The sequence below is a fragment of the Canis lupus genome, chromosome 12 (genome assembly GCF_011100685.1).
Source record: "Canis lupus familiaris isolate Mischka breed German Shepherd chromosome 12, alternate assembly UU_Cfam_GSD_1.0, whole genome shotgun sequence".
NCBI lineage: Eukaryota > Metazoa > Chordata > Mammalia > Carnivora > Canidae > Canis > Canis lupus.
In genome coordinates, this window is record NC_049233.1 from 66268185 (window position 1) to 66288981 (window position 20797).

At 45.5% G+C, this 20797-nt stretch overlaps 1 protein-coding gene and 1 long non-coding RNA gene across 8 annotated transcripts in view; one reads left to right on the forward strand and one right to left on the reverse strand.

Annotated features, from left to right (window-relative positions):
- Positions 1 to 17504, forward strand: part of ARMC2 (armadillo repeat containing 2) — a 104194-nt gene extending 86690 nt beyond the window's left edge. For 4 of the 5 annotated variants that reach the window (XM_038554882.1, XM_038554883.1, XM_038554881.1 and 1 more), the window contains exons 13-18: positions 1404 to 1698; positions 7797 to 7919; positions 8216 to 8329; positions 10655 to 10787; positions 11117 to 11277; positions 17069 to 17504. In XM_038554882.1, coding sequence (XP_038410810.1) covers positions 1404 to 1698; positions 7797 to 7919; positions 8216 to 8329; positions 10655 to 10787; positions 11117 to 11277; positions 17069 to 17226 — 984 coding nt within the window. In that variant the 3' untranslated portion in view covers positions 17227 to 17504. Of the gene's footprint in view, positions 1 to 1403; positions 1699 to 7796; positions 7920 to 8215; positions 8330 to 10654; positions 10788 to 11116; positions 11278 to 13982; positions 14174 to 17068 lie in introns of all 5 variants that reach the window. The other variant, XR_005368109.1, reaches the window with a different exon arrangement.
- LOC111098386 lies at positions 23 to 4209 on the reverse strand. 3 transcript variants are annotated; one of them, XR_005368112.1, is made up of 4 exons: positions 4071 to 4209; positions 3382 to 3547; positions 2586 to 2767; positions 23 to 1474 (listed from the first exon to the last, which is right to left on the reverse strand). It is a non-coding gene; the product is annotated as an uncharacterized LOC111098386 (long non-coding RNA). The 3 variants fall into 3 exon arrangements; XR_005368113.1 differs by lacking the exon at positions 4071 to 4209 and having other exon boundaries at positions 3031 to 4052; XR_005368111.1 differs by lacking the exon at positions 4071 to 4209 and having other exon boundaries at positions 3382 to 4047.
- Positions 17505 to 20797: the final 3293 nt, after the last annotated feature.

A 20797-nucleotide genomic window follows, 5' to 3' on the forward strand; every position in this document is an offset into this window, starting at 1 on the left:
GGAGGCTCGAACTCACGACCCTGAGATCATGACCTGAGCTGAAATCAAGATCAGAGGCTGAACCCACTGAGCCACCCAGGAGCCCCACATATTTGCATTTTAAAAGGAGATAATTCCTTAGCTGCTCTGCAAAAGACAAGGCAAAGGAGATCCTTGCAGGACAGGCCATGTGGGAGGCTTGGCTCTAGAAAGCACTCCAGGTCAGGGATCCTGGATTCAAATCCTGACTCACTCCTTGCTCGTTGTGTGACCAGGCAGGTTCTAAAAACCCATTTCTTGTCTGTCAAATTGCACAGCCAGCACAGTGAGAGTTAGCACCCGGATCACTCACAGCCTCTGAGTGAGTAAGTCTCTTCCTCCCCAAGGAATCTCCTCACTGTCCCTGGGTATGGGGAAGGCCAGTGTTCTCATTTGTCTGTCTGTTATAGAATTAAGAATGTAATTGTTTTTGTGTCCTGTTTACTTGTAAATTGTTCTCAGTTTGGGATTTTTCGAAACATTTATTTAACGTGAAATAGAGCGTATATGCAGAAAAGTGGGTAAGCACACACGTGCACCTCAGCCAGTAGGGGTAAGGGCATCGCCCACGTAACCACTACCCTAGTCAAGAAGGAAAAGCACTGCTTTAAAGTGATATATTTGTCAAACACAGTGATTCTGTCCCCAGGGGACATTCAAACCTTTTTGGTTGTGGGCTGCCTGGCTGGCTCAGTTGCACGCGATCCTTGATCTCAGGGTCATGGGTTCAAGCCCCATATTGGGCGTGAAGCCTACTTAAAAAAGACGGTTAGACCTTCTTGGTTGTGACGTCTGGGGAGGTGCTACTGGCATCTATAGTAAGAGCCAGGAATACTGCTGCTAAATCTAGCCCCCCCACAGCAAGGATTATCCTGCCCCCAAAGTCTGTGGGGCCCAGGTTGGGAAAGCGCGCTCTAACACAGTCTGATCAGCCGTCGTGCGGAACAGTCGATTTTCAGAAACACAGCGCCTTCAGCAGGAGGTGAACTTCTAGGGAAAGATTTGGGTGTTGTGGCAACCTGTTGGTGTCACTACTTAGATTTACATGACACGGTATCAGTAATCCTATCCCACTTGACTAATTGTTGTCTGAGGGGTTAAAAAGAAAAGAAAAGAGGCCAACCAGGATTTCAGACACAGGATCTGAAGTTAATGCCCTCGCTAATAGCATCACTCAGTTCGTAGCCTTTCACTGCTCCAAGTGCTTGTTAATCTCCTCCATCAATTTGCACCGATCTTGAGACTCAAACTCTAGACAAGTTCGTGGGCGCCAGATGTGCCCCCCTCTTCTAGTAATCACACCGTGAATAAATGAACACGCTGTACTCCTTCCAGCAACTGGCCCCAGCTCCTCGGCCCTCTAACCGGCTCCCCCTTCCCTGCAGGATCTGGTGGTGCGGATCGTCTTCATCCTTGGCAACCTGACGGCGAAGAACAACCAGGCTCGGGAGCAGTTCTGCAAAGAGAAAGGGAGCATCCCAGCCTTGCTGTCGCTGTTCGGCACGTTCCACCGACTGGACCTGGGCGCCGAGAAGCCGGCGGCGGGAGCCGGGCGGGCCCAGGCCCAGGACGTGCTCATCAAGCTGACCCGCGTGCTCGCCAACCTGGCCATCCACCCGGCCGTGGGCCCCGCGCTGGCCGCCGACCCGCTCGCCGTGGGCCTGTTGCTCGCCACGCTCGGTACGGCACCCCCGGCATGTGACAAGGCCCTGTGGCCACCCCACTGCCCCCCGTCCTGGCAGCACAGCCGCCTTGGAGGAGCCTTCCGTTTCAGGAAGAAAAATTCTTCCTCTGCTCAAAACTGCCTCAAAAGCAGTCCAGATTAAAAAATATATGTATATAATATATATATATAGCCTTTTGCAGAGCAGCTAAGGAATTATCTCCTTATAAAATGCAAATATATGGGGCTTCTGGGTGGCTCAGTGGGTTCAGCCTCTGATCTTGATTTCAGCTCAGGTCATGATCTCAGGGTCGTGAGTTCAAGCACCTTTCATATATATATATGAAAAGAAAAGAAAAGAGAAAAAAAAATTACTAAAACCCACTGAAGTGTATGCCTTGAAAAGGGTGAATTTTGTCACAATTAAAATAAACCCTTTTTTTTTTTACTTTTTTTTTTTTAAAGATTTTATTTATTTATTTGACAGAGAGAGAGAGAGAGAGAGAACATGAGCAGGGGAGGGACAGAGGGAGAGGGAAAAGCAGGCTCCTGACTGAGCAAGGAGCAAGGAGCAGCTGACGTGGGACTGGATCCCAGGACTCCGGGATCCTGATGTGAGTCTAAGGCAGATGCTTAAGCCTGAGCCACCCAGGCGACCCACAATTTTTTTTTTTAAGTGTACCAATCAGATTACTGAAAATTGGCCAAGCTAAGGATAAAGCATTTGAAATCCTTCATTTTTCCTGTACTTGTCCACACGACTAGAGTGTTATCTTTTTCTTTTTCAGGTTTTTACATTATCTGTATTATGGCCCGCAGTTATCCAGGTCCCCTTTCCCCCCATTATTAGCCACTTAGCCATGGCACTCTTCCATAACAAACCACCACAGACTGGGTGGCTTACCACAGAAATGTGTTTCTTCTCGTGGTTCTTGGGGTGCCGGCCAGGGAGGGGTCTGGGATGAAGCTCTCCCCTTGCCTTGCAGACAGTGGCCTTCTCACCGGGTCTTCACATGGTGGTTCCTCCAAGTGAACCCTCAGGGAGACAGAATGATCTCTCTTCCTCTTCTTCTAAGGCCATCAGTCCTATGGGATAAGGACTCCACCCTTATGATCTCATCTGACCTTACCTCTTAAATCCCCGTCTCCAAATACAATTGCATTGAAGGTTAGGGCTTCCATGTATGAATTCAGGGCAGGAGACACAGTTCAGTCCATTGTACTGTATCCTGCCCCGCACCCGCCCCCCCAGTTCATGTCCTTCTCACATGGAAAACTCATTGCTTCCATCTCAGGAGCTCCAAAGGTTTTAACCCTGAAGTCTAAGGACCAACATCCCATGTAAATACCTAAATCAGATATTGTGAGACTCAAGAATTCCTCTCCTGTGAACCTGTGGAACCGGACTTGTTATGCTTCCGAAATACAGCTGTGGGGCAGGCGTAGGATTGACATTCCCATTCCAAAGGGAGGAATAGGGGAAAAGGAAAAGGTGGCAGTTCCCAGGCAAGGCGAATTCCATCATATTTTAAGACTTGAAAATAATCCTCTTTGGTTCAGTGCTTTGCCTTCCAGACCCATTGGGGTGGAGGTCCTGCCTCCAGGTCCTGCTCTGCAGGCCGGGCCTGTCCTCGGGGCTTTGGGGTAGAAGGCATCTGGCCTGTTGAAACCGAGGCAGTGGCCCTGGATCTCTCACTCACCTTTGGGGTCATTTCCACTCCTCTTGAAGGATATTGCACACTCACAGCCAAAGAGCTCTCTCCTCCTGTCCTGTCACATCTGAGGATGGCCTCCCTTCATTTTGCCCCATCTCAGAGCCTTTCGGTTCAAACTGGCAGTGTTTCTGCTCACATAAGCCCAGAAGCCCTATATCAAATGATATTCCAAATGCACGCTTGGTTCTCTCTAGCACATGCTTTCTCACTTTTTGCCTTAGGGATAGGCCGAGAATTTTCCAGATCTTCAAGTTCTAGTTCCTTTTGCTCAACAATTCTTTCTTCACATTCATCTCTCTCTCCTCACATTTTACTATAATGTCAGGAGAAGCCAAGTCGCTCCGTAAACACTTTTGCTTAGAAATCTCAGCTAAATATCCAACATCGCTGCTTGCTAGCTCTACCTTTCGCAAAAACACCAGAATGCAAACATAGTTCAGCCCAGTTCTTTGCCACGTTAACAACTTTCCTGCAGTCTCCAGGAACCTCTTCCTTGTTTCCCTCTGAGGTCTCACCAGAATGGCCTTTATGGGACATGCTCTTTTCCCTAAGAAGGTGGAAGCTCAAGCGCGCTCTCTCTCTCTCTCTCTCTCTCTCTCTCTCTCGCTCTCTCCTCTTTTCTTTCAGAGCCCTCACCACAACTGCCTTTAAGATTTCTTATTTCTAGCATTCACCTCAGGACTCCTCCAGCCTCCGCCACCTGCACCCCCCAGTTCCAAAGCCACTGTCACACTTTTAGGGTTTGTTAGAGCAGCAGCCCGCTCCGTGGTGCCAACACCTGTCTCAGTCGGCTGGGGTTGCCACAGCGAAACAGCGTAGCCTGGGTGACTTCAGCAACAGATTTATTTCATCACAATCCGGAGACTGGAAGTCTGAGATCCGGATGACGTCATGGCTGGGTTCTGGAGAAGTCTGTCTTCCTGGCTTGAGGATCTTGAGGATGGCTTCCTTCTCACCATGGCCTCACGCAGTCTCTGCTGGCGTGTGCACTCGGACAGCACATGCTCTCTCTCTCTCTCTCTCTCTCTCTCTCTCTCTCTTTCTCTCTCTTCCTCTTCTCTAAGGCCACCAGCCCTATTGGATAAGACTCCACCCTTATGACCTCATTTCATCCTCTTTATTCCTTAAAAGCTGTAGTTCCAAATACAGTTACATTAGGGCTTCACTATATGAAGGGGGGGTACATAATTCAGTCCCTGACACCCCCTTCCACTTTTTAGGCCTCATCACTTCCCGCAGGCACCTCCACCCACCAGGGAGCAGGGAAATTAACTCCCACACAGAGTGATCAACTTAGCTACTGGTTACCAGGATCCGAAAGATCTTCTCGTGGTAGAAGAAACATTAATACCTGATGAAAATGAGGTTTGGGGGTGACCTTTGAACTTCGCCCCCTGCTCTTCATTAAGATCCATTACTGAGTCCTCAGTGCACAACGAGTCCTAGGCTTCAGGGGGTTTATCTGAGGCTGCTCAGGCTCCCGTATAACAAACTACAGCAGACAGGGTGGCTTCAACCCCCGAAATCTGTCTTCTCACTGTTCTGGAGGCTGGAATCCCAAGGTCAGGGTGCCAGCAGGGTTGGCGTCTGGCCAGGATGCTCTTTCTGGCTTGTAGATGCTACCTTCCTCCTCTTAGAAGGGCAGCAGCCTATTGGGTGAGGGCCCGTCCTGATGACTCATTTAACCCTTCATTAGTTCCAGATTCACTCACACTGGGGGTGACTTCACCCTGGGGCTTCTACATATGAATTTGGAGAAGAACACATAGTATCTGCTTTCAAGGAGCTCAGAGTATGTGGCGGAGGCAGGGCAGGCGCGCAGACAAGAGGGTGGTGACAAGTGCCCGCAGCAAGGTGTACACAGGACGTGAGGCCCGAGGAGTTGGAACCCCAGGACTTGTCTCTGGAGGCCAGTCTCACTGCAGAGGGTCTTTTAAAATTTAATTAAAAAAAAAAAAAAAAAAAAACTCTTTCTAAGAAGGACTAGCCCTTTCTGCAAGCTCCCAGATTTAGAGACTGGCTGCCTGAGTGGCAAGCTCCAAATTCTAGACTTTCTTACAACCATGAGCCAGCTACAGAGGGCTAAGTGATTCTCTCATGCCCACTGGCAGCAAAGCATTGCTCCAGGCAGCTCTGATGGGCACAAAGGAAGATGCAAGGGCAAGAACAGATGGTTGAGTCAGATACTCCCAGATTCAGATGTGTGTTCTTTGAAGTCAGGCAAGGGATTTAACTCCTCTCAGCCTCAATGGTCTCATATAAGATGGCATTTTAGGAGGTTGATATGGACTGAATCGCATCCGCCACTCCCCAGCTTCCTATGTTGAAGCCCTAAGCCTCAGTGTGATGGTATTTGGAGACGGAGCCTTTGGGAGATAATGAGGTATAGACCAGGTCATGAAGGGAGGGGCTCGTGGTGGGATTAGTGTCCTTATAAGAAGAGACGCCAGAGAGCTTGCTCTTGCTTTCTCTCCACCATGTGAGGATACAGCAAGGAGGCCATCCGCAAGCCAGGAGGGATCCTCACCATCCTGATGCCAGACTTCCAACCTCCAGAACTGTGAGAAAATACATTCCTGTAATTTAAGCCCCACATCTGTGGTATTTTGTTATGGTGGCCTGAGTTGAGACAGCTGCACCCTTAGAGTATTAATGATTTGTGGGTTCAAATGCTGGTAAGTGCATTTAAAGCATTATTAATCATTTACTTTTGTGGGGCTAAGTGCACACAAAGTGCTTGGTGCTGTTGTGATAGAGGCCTGGTAGCTGTGGGTACCTACCCTCTTGCCCTAGGCGCTGCACACTATTCCTTCTGGCCAAACGTAGGTCCCACAGAAAGTGGTGATACATAAGAGGTACCCTCTCCCCACCCCTGGACAAATCCTCCTACCAAAGCAAGATTAAAAAACAGATTTCCAAACACTGTCCAAGGTCCAGTGTCATCAGTCTGGAGGCAGAAGGAACTAGGGCTCTTAACTGGCATTTCTGCATCTGCCAGGAGATGAGTCTGGAGGCTGAAGGCGGGAAACAGAATTCCTAAGGGTCTCATGTGCTAAGAGTCCTTCCCTACTTGTTGCATCCAGCAACTATTTACCGAGCACCCCTATGTGCCAGACTCTGTTCTAGCTGCTGGGAATGCAACAATAAATCAAATAGACAAATCCCCAGTCTTGTAGAGCGTACATTTTAGGACTAGAAGACAAACATTAAACACACCACAGGCCAGGTGATTACATGGGCCCTGGAGCAGATAAAAAGTAGGGTAGGGGAAAGGGAGTAATGGATGCTAGTCTATATTGGGAGGTTAAGGAAACTATGTTCAATAAAGTGACATCTCAGCAACAATCTGAAAGACGTGAAGAACGAACCAATTGGACACCTCGAAACAGAGGGTATTCTAGACAGAGGGAAGAGCAGTGCAAAGGGTTCAGGCAGGATCATGCTGATATGTCAAAAAAAAAAAAAAAAAAAAAAAAAAACAAGAAGACCAATGTAGTTGGCACTGGTGACCTGGGGGATAGAACCCCAGGTGGCCTGAGACGTCAGAACTGGGGCTGCCCAGGGGCCCCTGGGGGGCTCAGTCGGTTAAGCATCTGATTCTTGATTTTGGCTCAGGTCATGGTCTCAGTCAGGGTCGTGAGATCGCACCCCATGTCGGGCTCCACACTGGGCATGGAGCCTGCTCAAGATTCTCTTTCTCTCTCTTCCTCTCCCTCTGTACCCTCCCACCCATCCCCCTTCCCTGTACTCCCCCAAAAAAGAACTGGGGCTGCCCAGGTAGGGCCTGAGGCCCAAGGGAGACAAGTGATGTTAGCTGACTTACTACTGAAGGGTCACCGTGTTAGGGGTAGACTCAGAGAGGAAGGTGGGAGACAAGAAGCCAGTTCAGGTGAGGGCGGAGCGAGGTGGTGTAGAGGGGGCGAGAAGGGATCAGATTCTGTGTGTTTGGAGGGCAGCACTGATAGGAGTTATAGACAGATTATGCCCTAAGGGGCATTCTGTTCAGAGGTGGAGACGTGGGGAACAGACTCACAGCGTAGAGGCCCCAGGACAGCTCAGAAAACACTCGAACCCGTGGGGATGAGAGACCGCTCAGCTCGCTGGCGTGGGGCACCTTCACTTGACTGTAATCACAGGGCCTGGATCAGCCTAATTTTTCCAGACCCCCTGACTGGAGGGACTGAGCTTTAGAGTGTTCTAGAACTTGGTCAGGAGTGGTCCCCTGTGTCTGGTGCATTTCCCTGCAGGAGGAGTCCTGGGAAACAAAGCCAACAAAGCCCTTGCACAGACCTGGTCTGGGACATGGGCTTGACCCTGGCACTGCTTTGGGGGGCGGTCAGGAGGTCATGTTTCTGCCACTGCAGTGAGGCTCCGATACCCTTTTCCTTACTGTCTTTCAGAATACAAGTCAATTGAGGATTGTGAGGAGCTGGTGATCAATACTACGGCCACAATCAACAACTTATCTTACTACCAAGTGAAGAATTCCATAATTCAAGACAAAAAGCTATATATTGCTGAATGTAAGGTTCAGCATTGGGTTCGGGTAGATGAATACGTAAGATTCTGACTTTATTAACTACTGGTGCCATTCATCTCTCTGGTTTCTTGTACAAATATCAAAGAGCCTGATTTGATTCTAAGAAATCAGAATATGGGAAAAGTTAGGGTCTTAGTTCTTGCTAAAGTCCCTTATAGTTTGTATTTTAATATCCTTCAAAAATGTTGAGTTATTGGTATTTAGTATGATGCTGGTGTCTAATGGCCTTTTAAAAGTTAAACTCACTGATTTTTCCCCCCCTCCGGTCCCCAAACCCAGTGCTCATAAAACTTCTTGTGAGTAATAACATGGATGGAATCCTAGAGGCCGTGCGTGTTTTTGGAAATCTCTCCCAGGACCGTGACATCTGCAATTTCATTGTGCAGAAAAATGGTGAGTTAATGATACTTAATGTTCATAAACATGTTCTTCTTGCCAATAAACAGCTAAGCAGCTTTAGAGCTTGGGTCATGACAATGTGATACTTGTTTCTGCTCCGGGGACGGGTAGTGCTTTACATTCTGTTCCATCCATGCTTCAGGCTCTCAGCTCAGTATGCCAGGAGAGCTCTGGGCGGTGTTCTCAGCGTCCTTTCCCTCGTGCCTGGTCTTCAGAGTTCTGAGATGGGGTGTGTGTGTGTGTGTGTGTGTGTGTGTGTGTGTGTGTCTTTAAGGGAAACAAGTAACTATAGTCATCGTTACTGTCCCTGAGAATGGACTCAAGAGACATCTTTCCTCATGCACTCGAATGTCCATAACAGTACTGTTCATGATAACGAAAAATAGAAAAAGCCTAAGTGTAAATACGTAATGACATATTCATGCAACCAAAAGTTCTATCTTGGGGCTCCCGGGTGACTCAGTCGGTTAAGCGTCAAACTCCATCTCAGCTCAGGTCTTGATCTCAGGGTCGAGAGTTCAAGCCCCACACTGGGCTCCACACTGGGCGTGGAGTCTACTTAAAAAAAAAGTTTTACATCAATTAAAAGAAATGAACTAGAGGTTCATGGATCAACATGAATCAGCCTCAAAAATGTAATACAGGAGCGAAAAAGCTATTGATAGGAAGGGACATAAGGAATAATGCCGTTAAATAGGTTTTAGAAAATACACAACAATCGTGAGTATTGTTTATGTAATGTACTTACCTAGTAATGGTAGAAGGCACAAATGGCATCTGGAAATAATAAGGCGGAAGTCACCTTTGGAGGGGAAACGGTGTTCAAAGGTATCAAATGGGATCTGTAACGTTTTATTTTAAACTGGGTGGCAGGTACCCAAGATAACCATCCTCTATATGTCTCAAATATTTCATGTAAGAATAACTAAAAATTCCTAATTATTCATGATGGCAAATTTAGATAATACAGATATTAGGGGGAAAAAAAAGCAGCCACAGTAAACTGCCACTCATCATCTCACTCCCCAGTGTACTCTTTCCCTTCCTCCTTTTTTTTTAAAAAAAGAATATTTATTTATTTGAGAAAGGGTAAGAGAGAGAGAGCATGAGTTAGGGGAGGGCAGAGAGAGAGAGAGAGAGAGACACTGAGAGAGAGAGAGAAGCAGACTCCCCACTGAGCAGGGAGCCTGATGCAGGACTTGATCCCTGGACCACTGCTTGCTTGCCCCCCATCCCCCACCCCAGGATCATGACTTGAGCTTTGCAAAGCCCAGGACCCCCGGGATCTGAGCCGAAGACAGACATTTAACCGACTGAGCCACCCAGGCACCCCCCTTTTTAGACTCTTAAACACAACGTATATGTGTCTGACCCATCAATTGGGCCAAAGCCAGAGCAGGATGGCCACCTGTCAGGTGTGGGGAGAACAGGAGGAGATAGAGCACACACTTTACCCAAACCTCCTCCAACCCCTGGCCCGGCCCTTGTTGGGGGCATTAAGAAAACAGGACAGAGGGGATCCCTGGGTGGCTCAGCGGTTTAGCACCTGCCTTCGGCCCAGGGTGTGACCCTGGAGACCTGGGATCCAGTCCCACATCAGGCTCCCTGCATGGAGCCTGCTTCTCCCTCTGCCTGTGTCTCTGTTTCTCTCTCTCTCTATCTCTCATGAATGAATAAATAAATAAAATCTTAAAAAAAAAAAGAAAAAGAAAAAGAAAATAGGACAGAGTTCTATTTCCCAGGAATAACGCAAAGTGGTTCCCAAAGGTGGGCCTGTCGTGACCTGAGCAGCCCTCTACCCTGGAAGTCCTGCCTTGCTGCAGGCCGGCTGCCAGCCACCTTAGCAAGTCTTCCCTCACAAACCCTGGAAGGCTTTAGAGAAGATCTCAATCGGACTTTACTCTCCTCCCTTGGGGTTGTGTATTTAAAGAAAATAGCTGGAGAAGGGGCCATTGGGAAGAATCAGATGTTAGAGATGAATGTCACCTGTGTGGTTGAACCCAAGATTTTTTTTTTTCCCTTTTCTACCAGAAGGGACTGTATCACGGCCCTGGAGAGGGAGCCGCTACCTGGGTCAGATACAGCACTATTTGGGGACAAGGACCTGGGGCATGGGAGCAGGTTCTAGACGCAGTGGATGTTGGCCAACCCACAGCTGGGCATGGCTAAAGCCTAAGGAAGAATGGATTAAGTCCCTTAGCAGAGTTTTCAGTTTTGAGAGCCACTCCCCATCATCGCCCCCTTTGCCATTTGTAAAAAAAAGGGTACAGCTGGGAACCCTGAGCTTAATTGGTCGGCATTTGTTTTCTACCCTCCCAGTACACAAGTTCATGATTGCGCTGCTGGATGCTAAGCATCAGGATATTTGCTTTTCTGCCTGTGGCGTTCTCCTAAATCTCACTGTGGATAAAGACAAGCGTGTCATCCTAAAAGAAGGAGGTGGCATTAAAAAGTAAGTGTCAAGGCGTGGAGCCCTGACTCTCTCATAGTTTCCCGGGGGCCTTGGGCCCCTGTGGATGTTCTTCCAGGGTGGAAGTATTTCAACGTTTGGAACCACCAAACTATAGCTAAAGAGGGAATTTAGTTTCCACGGGACTCTTAAAATAACTCAGGAGTGGGTGATTGCTACTTTGTAGATGTGAAATTTTTAAAGCTAATCACTGAATTCCACATAATACATACCACACGATACAGAAGGATAATCCTCATTATGCTAAAAATATAAATATCAAGGAGATTCTGGTCTAATAACGTCTCAATTTGACATTTTTTAAAACTCAGGTTGGTGGATTGTTTACGACATTTTGGTCCTACCGATTGGCAGCTGGCCTGCTTGGTCTGCAAGACTTTATGGAACTTCAGTGAAAATATCACCAATGCTTCATCATGTTTTGGAGATGAAGACACCAACACCCTATTAGTCCTGCTGCCATCATTTTTAGGTAAGACTCCTGTAAGTCTGAGAGTTTTATCAGAGCAAGAGAAATTACTTTGTTCCTATGACCTGCATGAATAAAGATTGGCATGTGTTTGAATAGCTGTGTAAATTTGGAAATATCTGGAAGAGGCTGCATGTTATTTACAGTGGGGACACAAGGAATTTTAACTCCCTGGATACTGTCATGATTTCTGTGGCTTTTTTTTTCTTTTGCATTTTTTTTATAGACTGCCTAAATACAAGATTTCAGCATAAATTATTGCTGTTTAAAAATATAGATGTTGTAATTGAGAAAATATGGCTAAAAGCTACTCTGAATTAAGTGATGCTTTTAATGGATCTATACATTTTATTTATTTTTAAAGACTTACTTATTTTTAGAGAGAGAGAGAGAGTGCATACTGGAGATAAGGAGGGGGAGAGGAAGAGAAAATCTTAAGCAGACTACCCTCTGAGCATGGAGGCCCACACGAGGCTTGATTTCATGACCCTAAGACCATGGCCTGAGCTGAAATCAAGAGTCCGAAGCTTAACCGACTGAGTCATCCAGGCACCTCTGGATCTATACATTTTAATTAGCAGCTATATTCATTATAATGTGGAGCATCTGTGAAAGTATTTTGACATTACAGTGGGGTTCAGGCCCTTGAAAGGTAGGAAACCACTGACACAAACCAAAGGAAAGATCGTTTCTTAAAGTTTTTTTTAGGAGAATGTTTTTAATCCTGGGTTAGGTCTAAAAACAATGATTTCAGTAAGTAAATGAATCTTTTCAATAATCCGTTCCCAAATGGAGGCAATGTCCCTGCCATTGCCCAGCCACTGTGTGGGATCAGCAAGGCCATGTGGAAACGCTCAGTATGACTCAGAAGCCATGGATTCAAATCCTGGTGTTCTCGTACGGGATGATTCGACAAGAGAATTTCAGGATCTGTCTTTTCATCTGTACAATGGGCACATAGTAATCCTTGCCTTGCTTTAGGGAGTAGTGAGGATCAAATAGGCCTCTGAGCCCATCATGAAAAGACCAGAGGGCCATAGCCAGACAGTTCTGGGTTTAAGACCTTGTGTTTTATCATTTCTAAGTTCTTAATGTTTGGCTTAACTTCCCTAAATTTATATTTTCTCATCTCTAAGCTAGGGACAATTGATGGCCACTTTGCAAAGTTAGTAGAATGAGAAAGGAGGAGACATGTACAGAGACTCTGCTAGAATGTGGGACACACAGCAAGTCCCCAAAACATGGCTGTGAAAGTGCTTTGTAAATTCTAAGTGTTGTAACAACGTTATTAAACAGGAACTCAGAGCCAGAAGTTATCTAAGACTCAGGATTGCTAAGTTGATGTGAAATTTGCTTTTCCCAGGTAAAAGTAATATTGTGTGTGTAGGAGTAAGAAAAGAAAAGACGAACATGATTTTAAAGCCTCAGGTTCACAGCCTGCTCTGGGAACGCCAGGCTCTCTCAGGTCGCCAGGAGCAGGAGTCCGAGCTCAACTTACCTAATTCAGCTCTCAGGTGTGGTGGACCATTGGCATCAGGTGTAGAACTTAATTACAAACACACACGCCTTTGTCCTGACCCCATCCCCAGAAACTCTGATTTAGGAACTCGGGGGGGGCGGAGTGCAATTATCTGCCTTGTTTTCAAAGCTCCGCAGGTGAGTTTGCTATGCAGAAGGCTCCAGAATGCCTCCCCTGGTCCGTGAAGGGCTTTGAGGTTAAGGGTGCACAGATGAGAAGGAAGCCGGGAAGTAAGCCCATTGCCTGCTGGAGAGGCACTCAGGGCCTGGGAGGTCGTTCCGGATGAAACCAGTCCCCTGAGAGACCCCTCCAGTAGCCGGCCATCATCTGCTGCGCCTGCAGCTCTGCTCTCGGCTCTTCTGCAAAAGGTCCCTGTAGGCTCCTGCTTGCTGGGCCCGGGCTTCAGCTACCTCAAGGCTGCTGCCCGCTGCCCTCAGCCTGTGTCTCCTCTGCTTTCTGTTTGTCCCCCCATCTGGAGAAGAGGTGTGATTGGTCCGTACATTACCCCCCAGGGCTGTAGGGTGTTCAGAGCAGCCTCCCCACAGGCTATCCGAGGCTTCCATTGGCACTTAGGTCTAGGACAGTCAACCATAAATAACATAATGGTGGGGCCATGTGTCCCAGGGGTCCCTTCGAAGCGGGTGTGGGCACAGGCCAGCTCCACAGCAGGTGCGGGACCTGCAGGCACCTCACTCTAGTAGCCCTAGTGCTTGCCCCCCCCCCCCTTCCTTAGAACCAGGGCAGCCTTCTTGTGCTTCCCTAACCTCTGGGCCTTGGCACTTGCCATACCCCTTACCTGTCTGTCCGACAGCCCTGTCTTGCTTACCTGTCCAAGCCCGTGTTCTAGTCTTTGGAATCCCATACTTCTCAAATAGTCCCCACGAACTGGGGAATTTCTCCTGTGTTACTGTTTTGTAACTCTCATCTCGTTTCCCCACTCCAGTTGAGCCACTTTAGGGAAGGGATGTTGCCTCACGTGAAGCAGGTCCTTGGTAGATGCCTGTGACGGGCTCACTGTCTAAATCCCAGCCCAACCGGTGGAAGGGGACGGTGGTGTGGAGACCAAAACTGAACCCCGCCAATCAGAGAGCCAAGTAGCCCACACGGTGTGTCAAGGCTTTCTCCCGTGATCACTAGGCCCTCCTTACAAAGCCTAAGGACTGAGCTCTCTCCTGGTTTCTCCCTCCAGGCCCTAAGCCTCAGTCGGACCCTTAAATCTGACAGGGTTGTGGCTGTGTCTGACCAGTTGGGCAGCAGCAAGTCATATGGACATGTGCCGGAGAATGTGCTCGAATTTCGCTTCTTTCACGAAGATAGCTAAAAAGCAGGCCATTTTGAAAACAGGATGAGCTGTTAAGTCCCAAGGCCCCCTACTGCAGGGTGAGCACTGTTTTTAGAAATAAGGTCAAGGCAGTCAATATAGAAATATAAGTTATTTGACTTTTTCCTTGATGGGTGGCTGAGGTGGGGGGAGAAAAAGGAGAAACGAATGGTCCTCAACACGTTTGGGCGTTGGGATGTTGACATTCTTTTTGGAAAGTGGCTTAAAAAGTGTGTTGCCTAAAACGTTCTGATGGATTGCAGTGACTTCTTATAAACTCATTAGCAGTGTGTTTATCTTGAAGTTCTGGAGTGGTGTACTCTGGCACACGAGCCTACCCCGCGCCACTCTCAGGGAGCTGGCGACTGGTGATCTGGGCATGCAGCGTATTACTGTGACTGTCAAGTACACAGGTTATTTTTTTGTTCATTTTAAGGTATGTGCAATTTAGCTCCTAGATTATGAGACAACGGGTAGAGTGGGGCCCCGATGTTTACGTTAGAGGATCACATGAAAGGGGCTCCTGGCTGGCTCAGTCGGCAGAGCATCCAACTCTTGATCTCGAGGTTGTGAGTTCGAGCCCCCCATTGCGCGTAGAAAAAGAATTTTTTTTTTTCTAAAAAAAAAAATCGCATTAACAAGCCCACACCAAACAATATGGACCGTAAGGACTGTTCCTTTCAATAGGACAATAATTAAACCCTCAATAGCTGCCTGGTACTGAGCAGCAAGCTGCAAGATAGTGCAGTGAGTGGGAGAAGCTTTGATTGATGCCGTGGGATACTTAAACTATAATAGAGATTGTGATATAATGATCATTGAGAAGTTTATTGTTTTGAGTCCTTTACCCCTTCTAATACCTTGCCTTAAGTTCTAGTATCAGAAGTGTGCTGTGCACGAAGAAAGCCTAAAAGAGTGACTGGTTACCTAAATCCGTGCTCTTCACACTGTGTCCAGCATCTTTAAAAAATGAGGTAGCAAAGAAGGAAAATATCAGAATATATCACACGTAGTGGAGCTAACTATTGGAAAACCATTATTTTTTGTACCTAAGTTTGTAAATCACAGTGTACAGTCATGACATATGTACTTTTGTAGAGTACACGGTCCTGAGTTTGAAAATCACAGATCTGAATTGTTCTTGAATTCACCTCTTCCACTCTTTGCAGTACAAGTTCCAAAATGCAATCCTGAGTGTGCCAGGGCACTTTCTTAGGTATTTGCTGTGTTTACTTTCAAACTTCAGGCTGCTTTTCTTTTGTTATCTTTCCTAACCTGATTTACAGATTAATAGGGTCCAAGCGTGGATTAACTAATCCGAGGCCAAACCCCCAGAAAAATAACATGGTCTTGACCTTCGATTGAAAATAAAGCCCCAAGACACCCAAGAAGGGATCTGCTAAACCTACTAAATCCAACCAAAGCCCTGGGCAGAGAAAGGAACTGCTGAGTGCCTGGGCAGCTGTCAGCCTTAAGCCTCTTGGGAAAGAAGGGCATAAAATAAGAGAATTCATTATCTCACAGAAGTTTGTACTCAGAAAACCTGACAAGACTGGGCAGGAAGGTGATGGAGAAATCTGAAAGTGCTGGGTCCCTCAGGCTCCTCTTGTCAGGAAGTAGCCCGATGGGAAGGGCTTTGAAGACCCCAAATGCCATCTGCATTCTCCTCTCCAGGCCCCGCTTAGCTCCTGGGTGGGGAGAGCCGGCTTTGGTTGCGGGCCTGCGTGGAGCGCCTGGCTGAAGTGTTTGTGTCTGTCCAGAACTTATCTCAGAGCTGCATAGCTGCCCTCTCGGTTGGAGGAGAGGCGGGGAAGGCACAACCTGGGATTCCAGGCTCCCTTATCTTACTCCGAGTGCTGACACTAACACCAGGAGTGCCAAAGTACACAGGGTCTGTGAAAGTATTCAGGGTAGAAAATTTGATGTAAACAGTAATGAAGCATTTGGTAACAGGATTTTAATTGGCCCCGTGAAAAAAGCCTGCCAGTTTTGTAAGCAGCAATATTTTGTGGTCATTTTGGGGCTTAGTGGTTACCACTTACACAGTTGGCCTCAGCCACAGACCCGGGAAGGGACAGAGCCGGTCTTCTGACTGGCCGGCCAGTGCATTTTCCTAAAGTCCTTCACATGGAGTGTGAGGCCCAATATAAACAAGGAAAAACGCTGTGGCAGGTTGGCACGGAAACCTTCGTGGCCATTTAGCTACCTGCTTGGGTTGGATACTCTTAAGGTGTTTACAGAACTCAGGGTGCCCTTGGAGTGAGAAGCAAGTTAAGGTTGTAATTTTGCTCTTTAAACATTTTTTTACCAGTGCTTTTTGCATTATACCTAGAGTCACTCGGGATCCTAATACTCCCTGGGACTCTCAAAGTCTCCTACTAATCACTGTTATTGGCAAGACATGCGGGATTGCCTTTTCCAAGCGGCTCATTGGGGCTACTTTGAAGCCAGCAAAATTGATTTTCAGGTCAAGTTTACAGTGTCCAATTCAACTGTGTTACTTTCCCAAAAGATTTCCTGCCTCCTTTTATATCTGTCAGTCACTAAAGTTCATTAATTTTTCTAATGCACAGATAAGGAAGTAACTCTTAATATTTTGCTTTTTCTGAGAAATTGTGATCTGACTTACGGTTGTGGACTTAACACATAAACACTTAGGGATGAGTTGAAATAAGAGCTCAGTTCAGTCTAGGATTTTATCTCTTCTTTCAAGAAGATTATTGTCCTTTTTATTAAGAGACTAAACTATACTTATTTTAAAATATAAAGCACCAAAGAGAGTAAAGAACTACTATAAAAAAAACAAAGCAAAACATTTTAACCCCCAAATCATATCTGTGTCTGGAATTAGAGATGGGCCAGGATGAGTTTAACTTGTGCCAACAAAAATTAAACTTTATCCAGGAGGATCACATTTCCAAATAATTGCTGTAATTTTAATTTTTCCAATGCAGATGAAGAACTAGCACTGGATGGCAGTTTTGACCAAGACCTAAAAAACTATCACAAACTCCACTGGGAAACAGAATTCAAACCTGTGGCACAGCAGCTTCTAAACCGAATTCAGAGTCATCACACCTTCCTGGAACCCCTATCTCTTCCTTCTTTCTAATACGATGCAGATTAACAACAGAAACAGGAAGTTGGGTCTCCTTCATTCTTAAAAAAGTGGTAAAAAACACCAACGCACGTTTTTCAGCATTGACAAGTATTGCAAGTTTTTCAGATCCTGATTTTAGTGTGTAGTCTAAGTATTTTAAAAGAAATAAGCATTTTTTTCTCATTAGGTATTATGGAAAAATGAATATAAATGTTCTTTCTGCTACAAGAAATGTAAGATGATAATATATCCCTGGTTTTTCTAAGTAAATGACTTTTTCTTCTATTCTCCATTAAATGTTTCAGTTCTAATCTTAAAACCCTGATTTGACAATTCTGGAGTTTTTAAGTATTTGTCAGTTCAGTAGTTATATGAAGTGTGCAATGAAGAACTTAGGTCTCTGTATATAGGAAGAACGGTGGTCAACACTGAGGGACGCATTGCTGCATGATCGTCTATACTAATTCTTACATCCTCTAATAATAATTTCCTGGTTAGGCGCTAGTATTTTTCTGGCTCTCCTATTGAGAGCAAGAGTAAGCAGAGACATTTAGAAGAGAAGACTACTTTGGGTGATCTACTCTTTATTAAATAAGTAAAATAGATGGAAGAGGGAGTATTTTACCTCTTTCTTCTCATTTGTAATAAAATGACTAGACCAGACAGTCCTTCTAATTGTAACTTTCAGTCACTAGGGAGGTGATATATTGTCCAAGAAAGGGATGATCTCAGTTTGAATCCTCGCTATCTTCTGCTTCGGCCCTGGGCAAGCAACTGAATTTCTTCAGCTTCAACTGTAAAATGGGAATATCTTACTATAGATCAGTTAGAAAAAAACAACAACATTAAATGGGCACATTGCCTAGCACAGTGTCTGATGTGGTTAGTAGGTGCTTAGTAAATTATAACTTTATGACAGTAATTAGTTTCTGAGTTTGCCATTCTTTGCAGGGTAAAATTGACCTTTGGATGATAAAAACCAAAGAAATTGAGATTTGCATTATTTTATATTAGCCAAATGAAGATTTGGAAATAAAAGTAGGTGTACTACTTTGCTTGAAGAAAAGCTGTTATTAATGGCACATCAGCCTAGAAAATGCCAAGACTACTGGGAAGAGGGCAGGTACCCCAGACTGGATGGGCTGTCCAAGACCATTAGAAAATACCCAAATTTCCAGGAACAAATAGACTTTCCTAGGGCTCTTCTAGTCTGAAGCTTGTCTCTGGTGAGGGCTCAGCAAAATCCCTTAGGGACACACCTTATTGGGTAGTCTGATAGGCTAATCTCTCAAAACCATTTAAGGATGTAAGTCTTTTTAAACATTTAAAAAATGTTCTTATCCGTAGCAGGCTATATATTCTACTTTCAGTGAAATAGATTATTTCCCCCTCCTGAAACAGCCCCCTTAGTGTTTATAACTAATATAATAACTCATGATAGACTACCACTATAGCTGTCCTCCTTCATGTAGACTGCTCACCGTTGGACTCATGCAAGCTATTGGAGCCATCTGTTCCCCCTCCTTTTTTAAGATTTATTTTTTTAAGATTTTATTTATTTATTCATGAGAGACGCAGAGACACAAGCAGAGGGAGAAGCAGGCTCCTCATGGGGAGCCTGATGCAAGACTCTATCCCAGGACCCTGGGATCATGCCTTGGGCCGCAAGCAGATGCTCCACCACTGAGCCACCCAGGTGCCCTAAGATTTTATTTTAAAAAAGATTTTATTTATTCATTCATGACAGAGAGAGAGTGAGACAGAGAGAGGCAGAGACCCAGGCAGAGGGAGAAGCAGGCTCCTCACAGGGAGCCCGATGTGGGATTTGATCCCAGGTCTCCAGGATCATGCCCTGGGCTGAAGTTGATGCTAAACTGCTGAGCCACCCGGGCTGCCCTAAGATTTTATTTTTTAAGTGATCTCTACATTGAACATGAGGCTCAAATTCCCAACCCCGAGATCAAGAGTCACATGTTCTATTGACTGATCCTGCTGTTGATTCTCTTGGGTATATACCCAGAAGTGGAATTATCGGATCATATAGTAGTTCTATTTTTAATTTGGGGGGAGGAATATTTATAGTTTTTTCCATTGAGGCTGCACTGTCTTACGTTACCACCAACAGTGCACAAAGGTTCCAATTTCTTCCCATCTTTGCCAACACCTGTTATTTATGTTTTTTATAGTAGCCACCATAAGGGTATAAAGGGACATCTCATTGTGGTTTTGATTTGCATTTCTCTAATAATTAGTGATGTTGAATAATATTTTCATATTTTTGACGACCATTTGTATATCATCCCTGGATTAATGTCCTTTCAAGTCCTTTTGCCCCATTTTTAGTTGGTCTATTTGGGTTTTTTGTTGTTGTTGAGTTGAAGTTCTTTATGTATTCTGGATACTAACCCTTTATCAGGTATATGATTTGCAAATATCTTCTCCCATTCCATAAGTTGCCTTTTCATTCTGTTGATTGTGCCCTTTGTTGCACAGGTTTTTGTTTTTTTTTGTTTTTTTTTTTAAAGCAATCTCTACATCCAACATGGGGCTCAAATTCATGATGCCGAGATCAAGTGTCACATGTTCTACCGACTGAGCCAGCCAGGGACCCCACTGATGCATAGAAATTTTTAAGTTTGATGTAGTTCCATTTGTCTATTTTTTTCTTTTTTGCCTCTGCTTTTGGTGTTCAATTAATCATTGACAAATCCAATGTCCTGAGGCTTTTCCCCTGTTTCTCCTAGAAATTTTATAGTTTTAGTTCTTACATGTAGGTCTTTAATCCATTTTCGTTACTTTTTGTGTATGGTGTAAGATAAAAATAGAACTACTATATGATCCGATAATTCCACTTCTGGGTATATACCTACTTCATTCTTTTTGGCTGTATCTAGTTTTCCCAGCATCCTTTGTTGAAGTGCAGTCACTTCCTCACTGAACATTCCTGGCACCCTTGTCTATTGTTTGGCTATATGCATGAGGGTTTATTTCTGGACTTTCTGTTCTATATGTCTGTCCCTATGTCAGCACCATGCTATTTGAATTAGTGTAGCTTTGTAGTATGTTTTGAAATCAGGCCATGTGAGACCTCTAACTTTTTTTTTGAATGGAAGGATAGTTGACCTACAATATTATATTAGTTTCAGGTGTACAACATAATGATTCAACAATTTACATTCTGAAATGCTCACCAAAGTAAGTGTGGTTGCCATCTGTCACCATACAAAGTTATTATAACATTATTGACTATATTCCCGATGCTGTCCTTTTCATCCCCGTGACTTCTTTATAACTGGAAATTTGCACCTCTACATCTCCTTTTTAAAACGATTTATTTATTTGAGAGAGTGTGTGTGTGTGGGAGGGTGAGGGGCAGAAGGAGAGGGAGGGAAAGAGAATCTCAAGCAGACTGCTGAGCAAGGAGCCTGACATGGGGCTTGATCCCATGACTCTGAGATCATGACCTGAGCCAAAAACAGGAGTCAGACGCTTAACCAACCAGGCTACCCTGGCGCCCCACCCCCCTTCCTCCCTTTCACCTATCTTGCCTATTGCCCATCCTCACCTTTAGTAATTAATTACC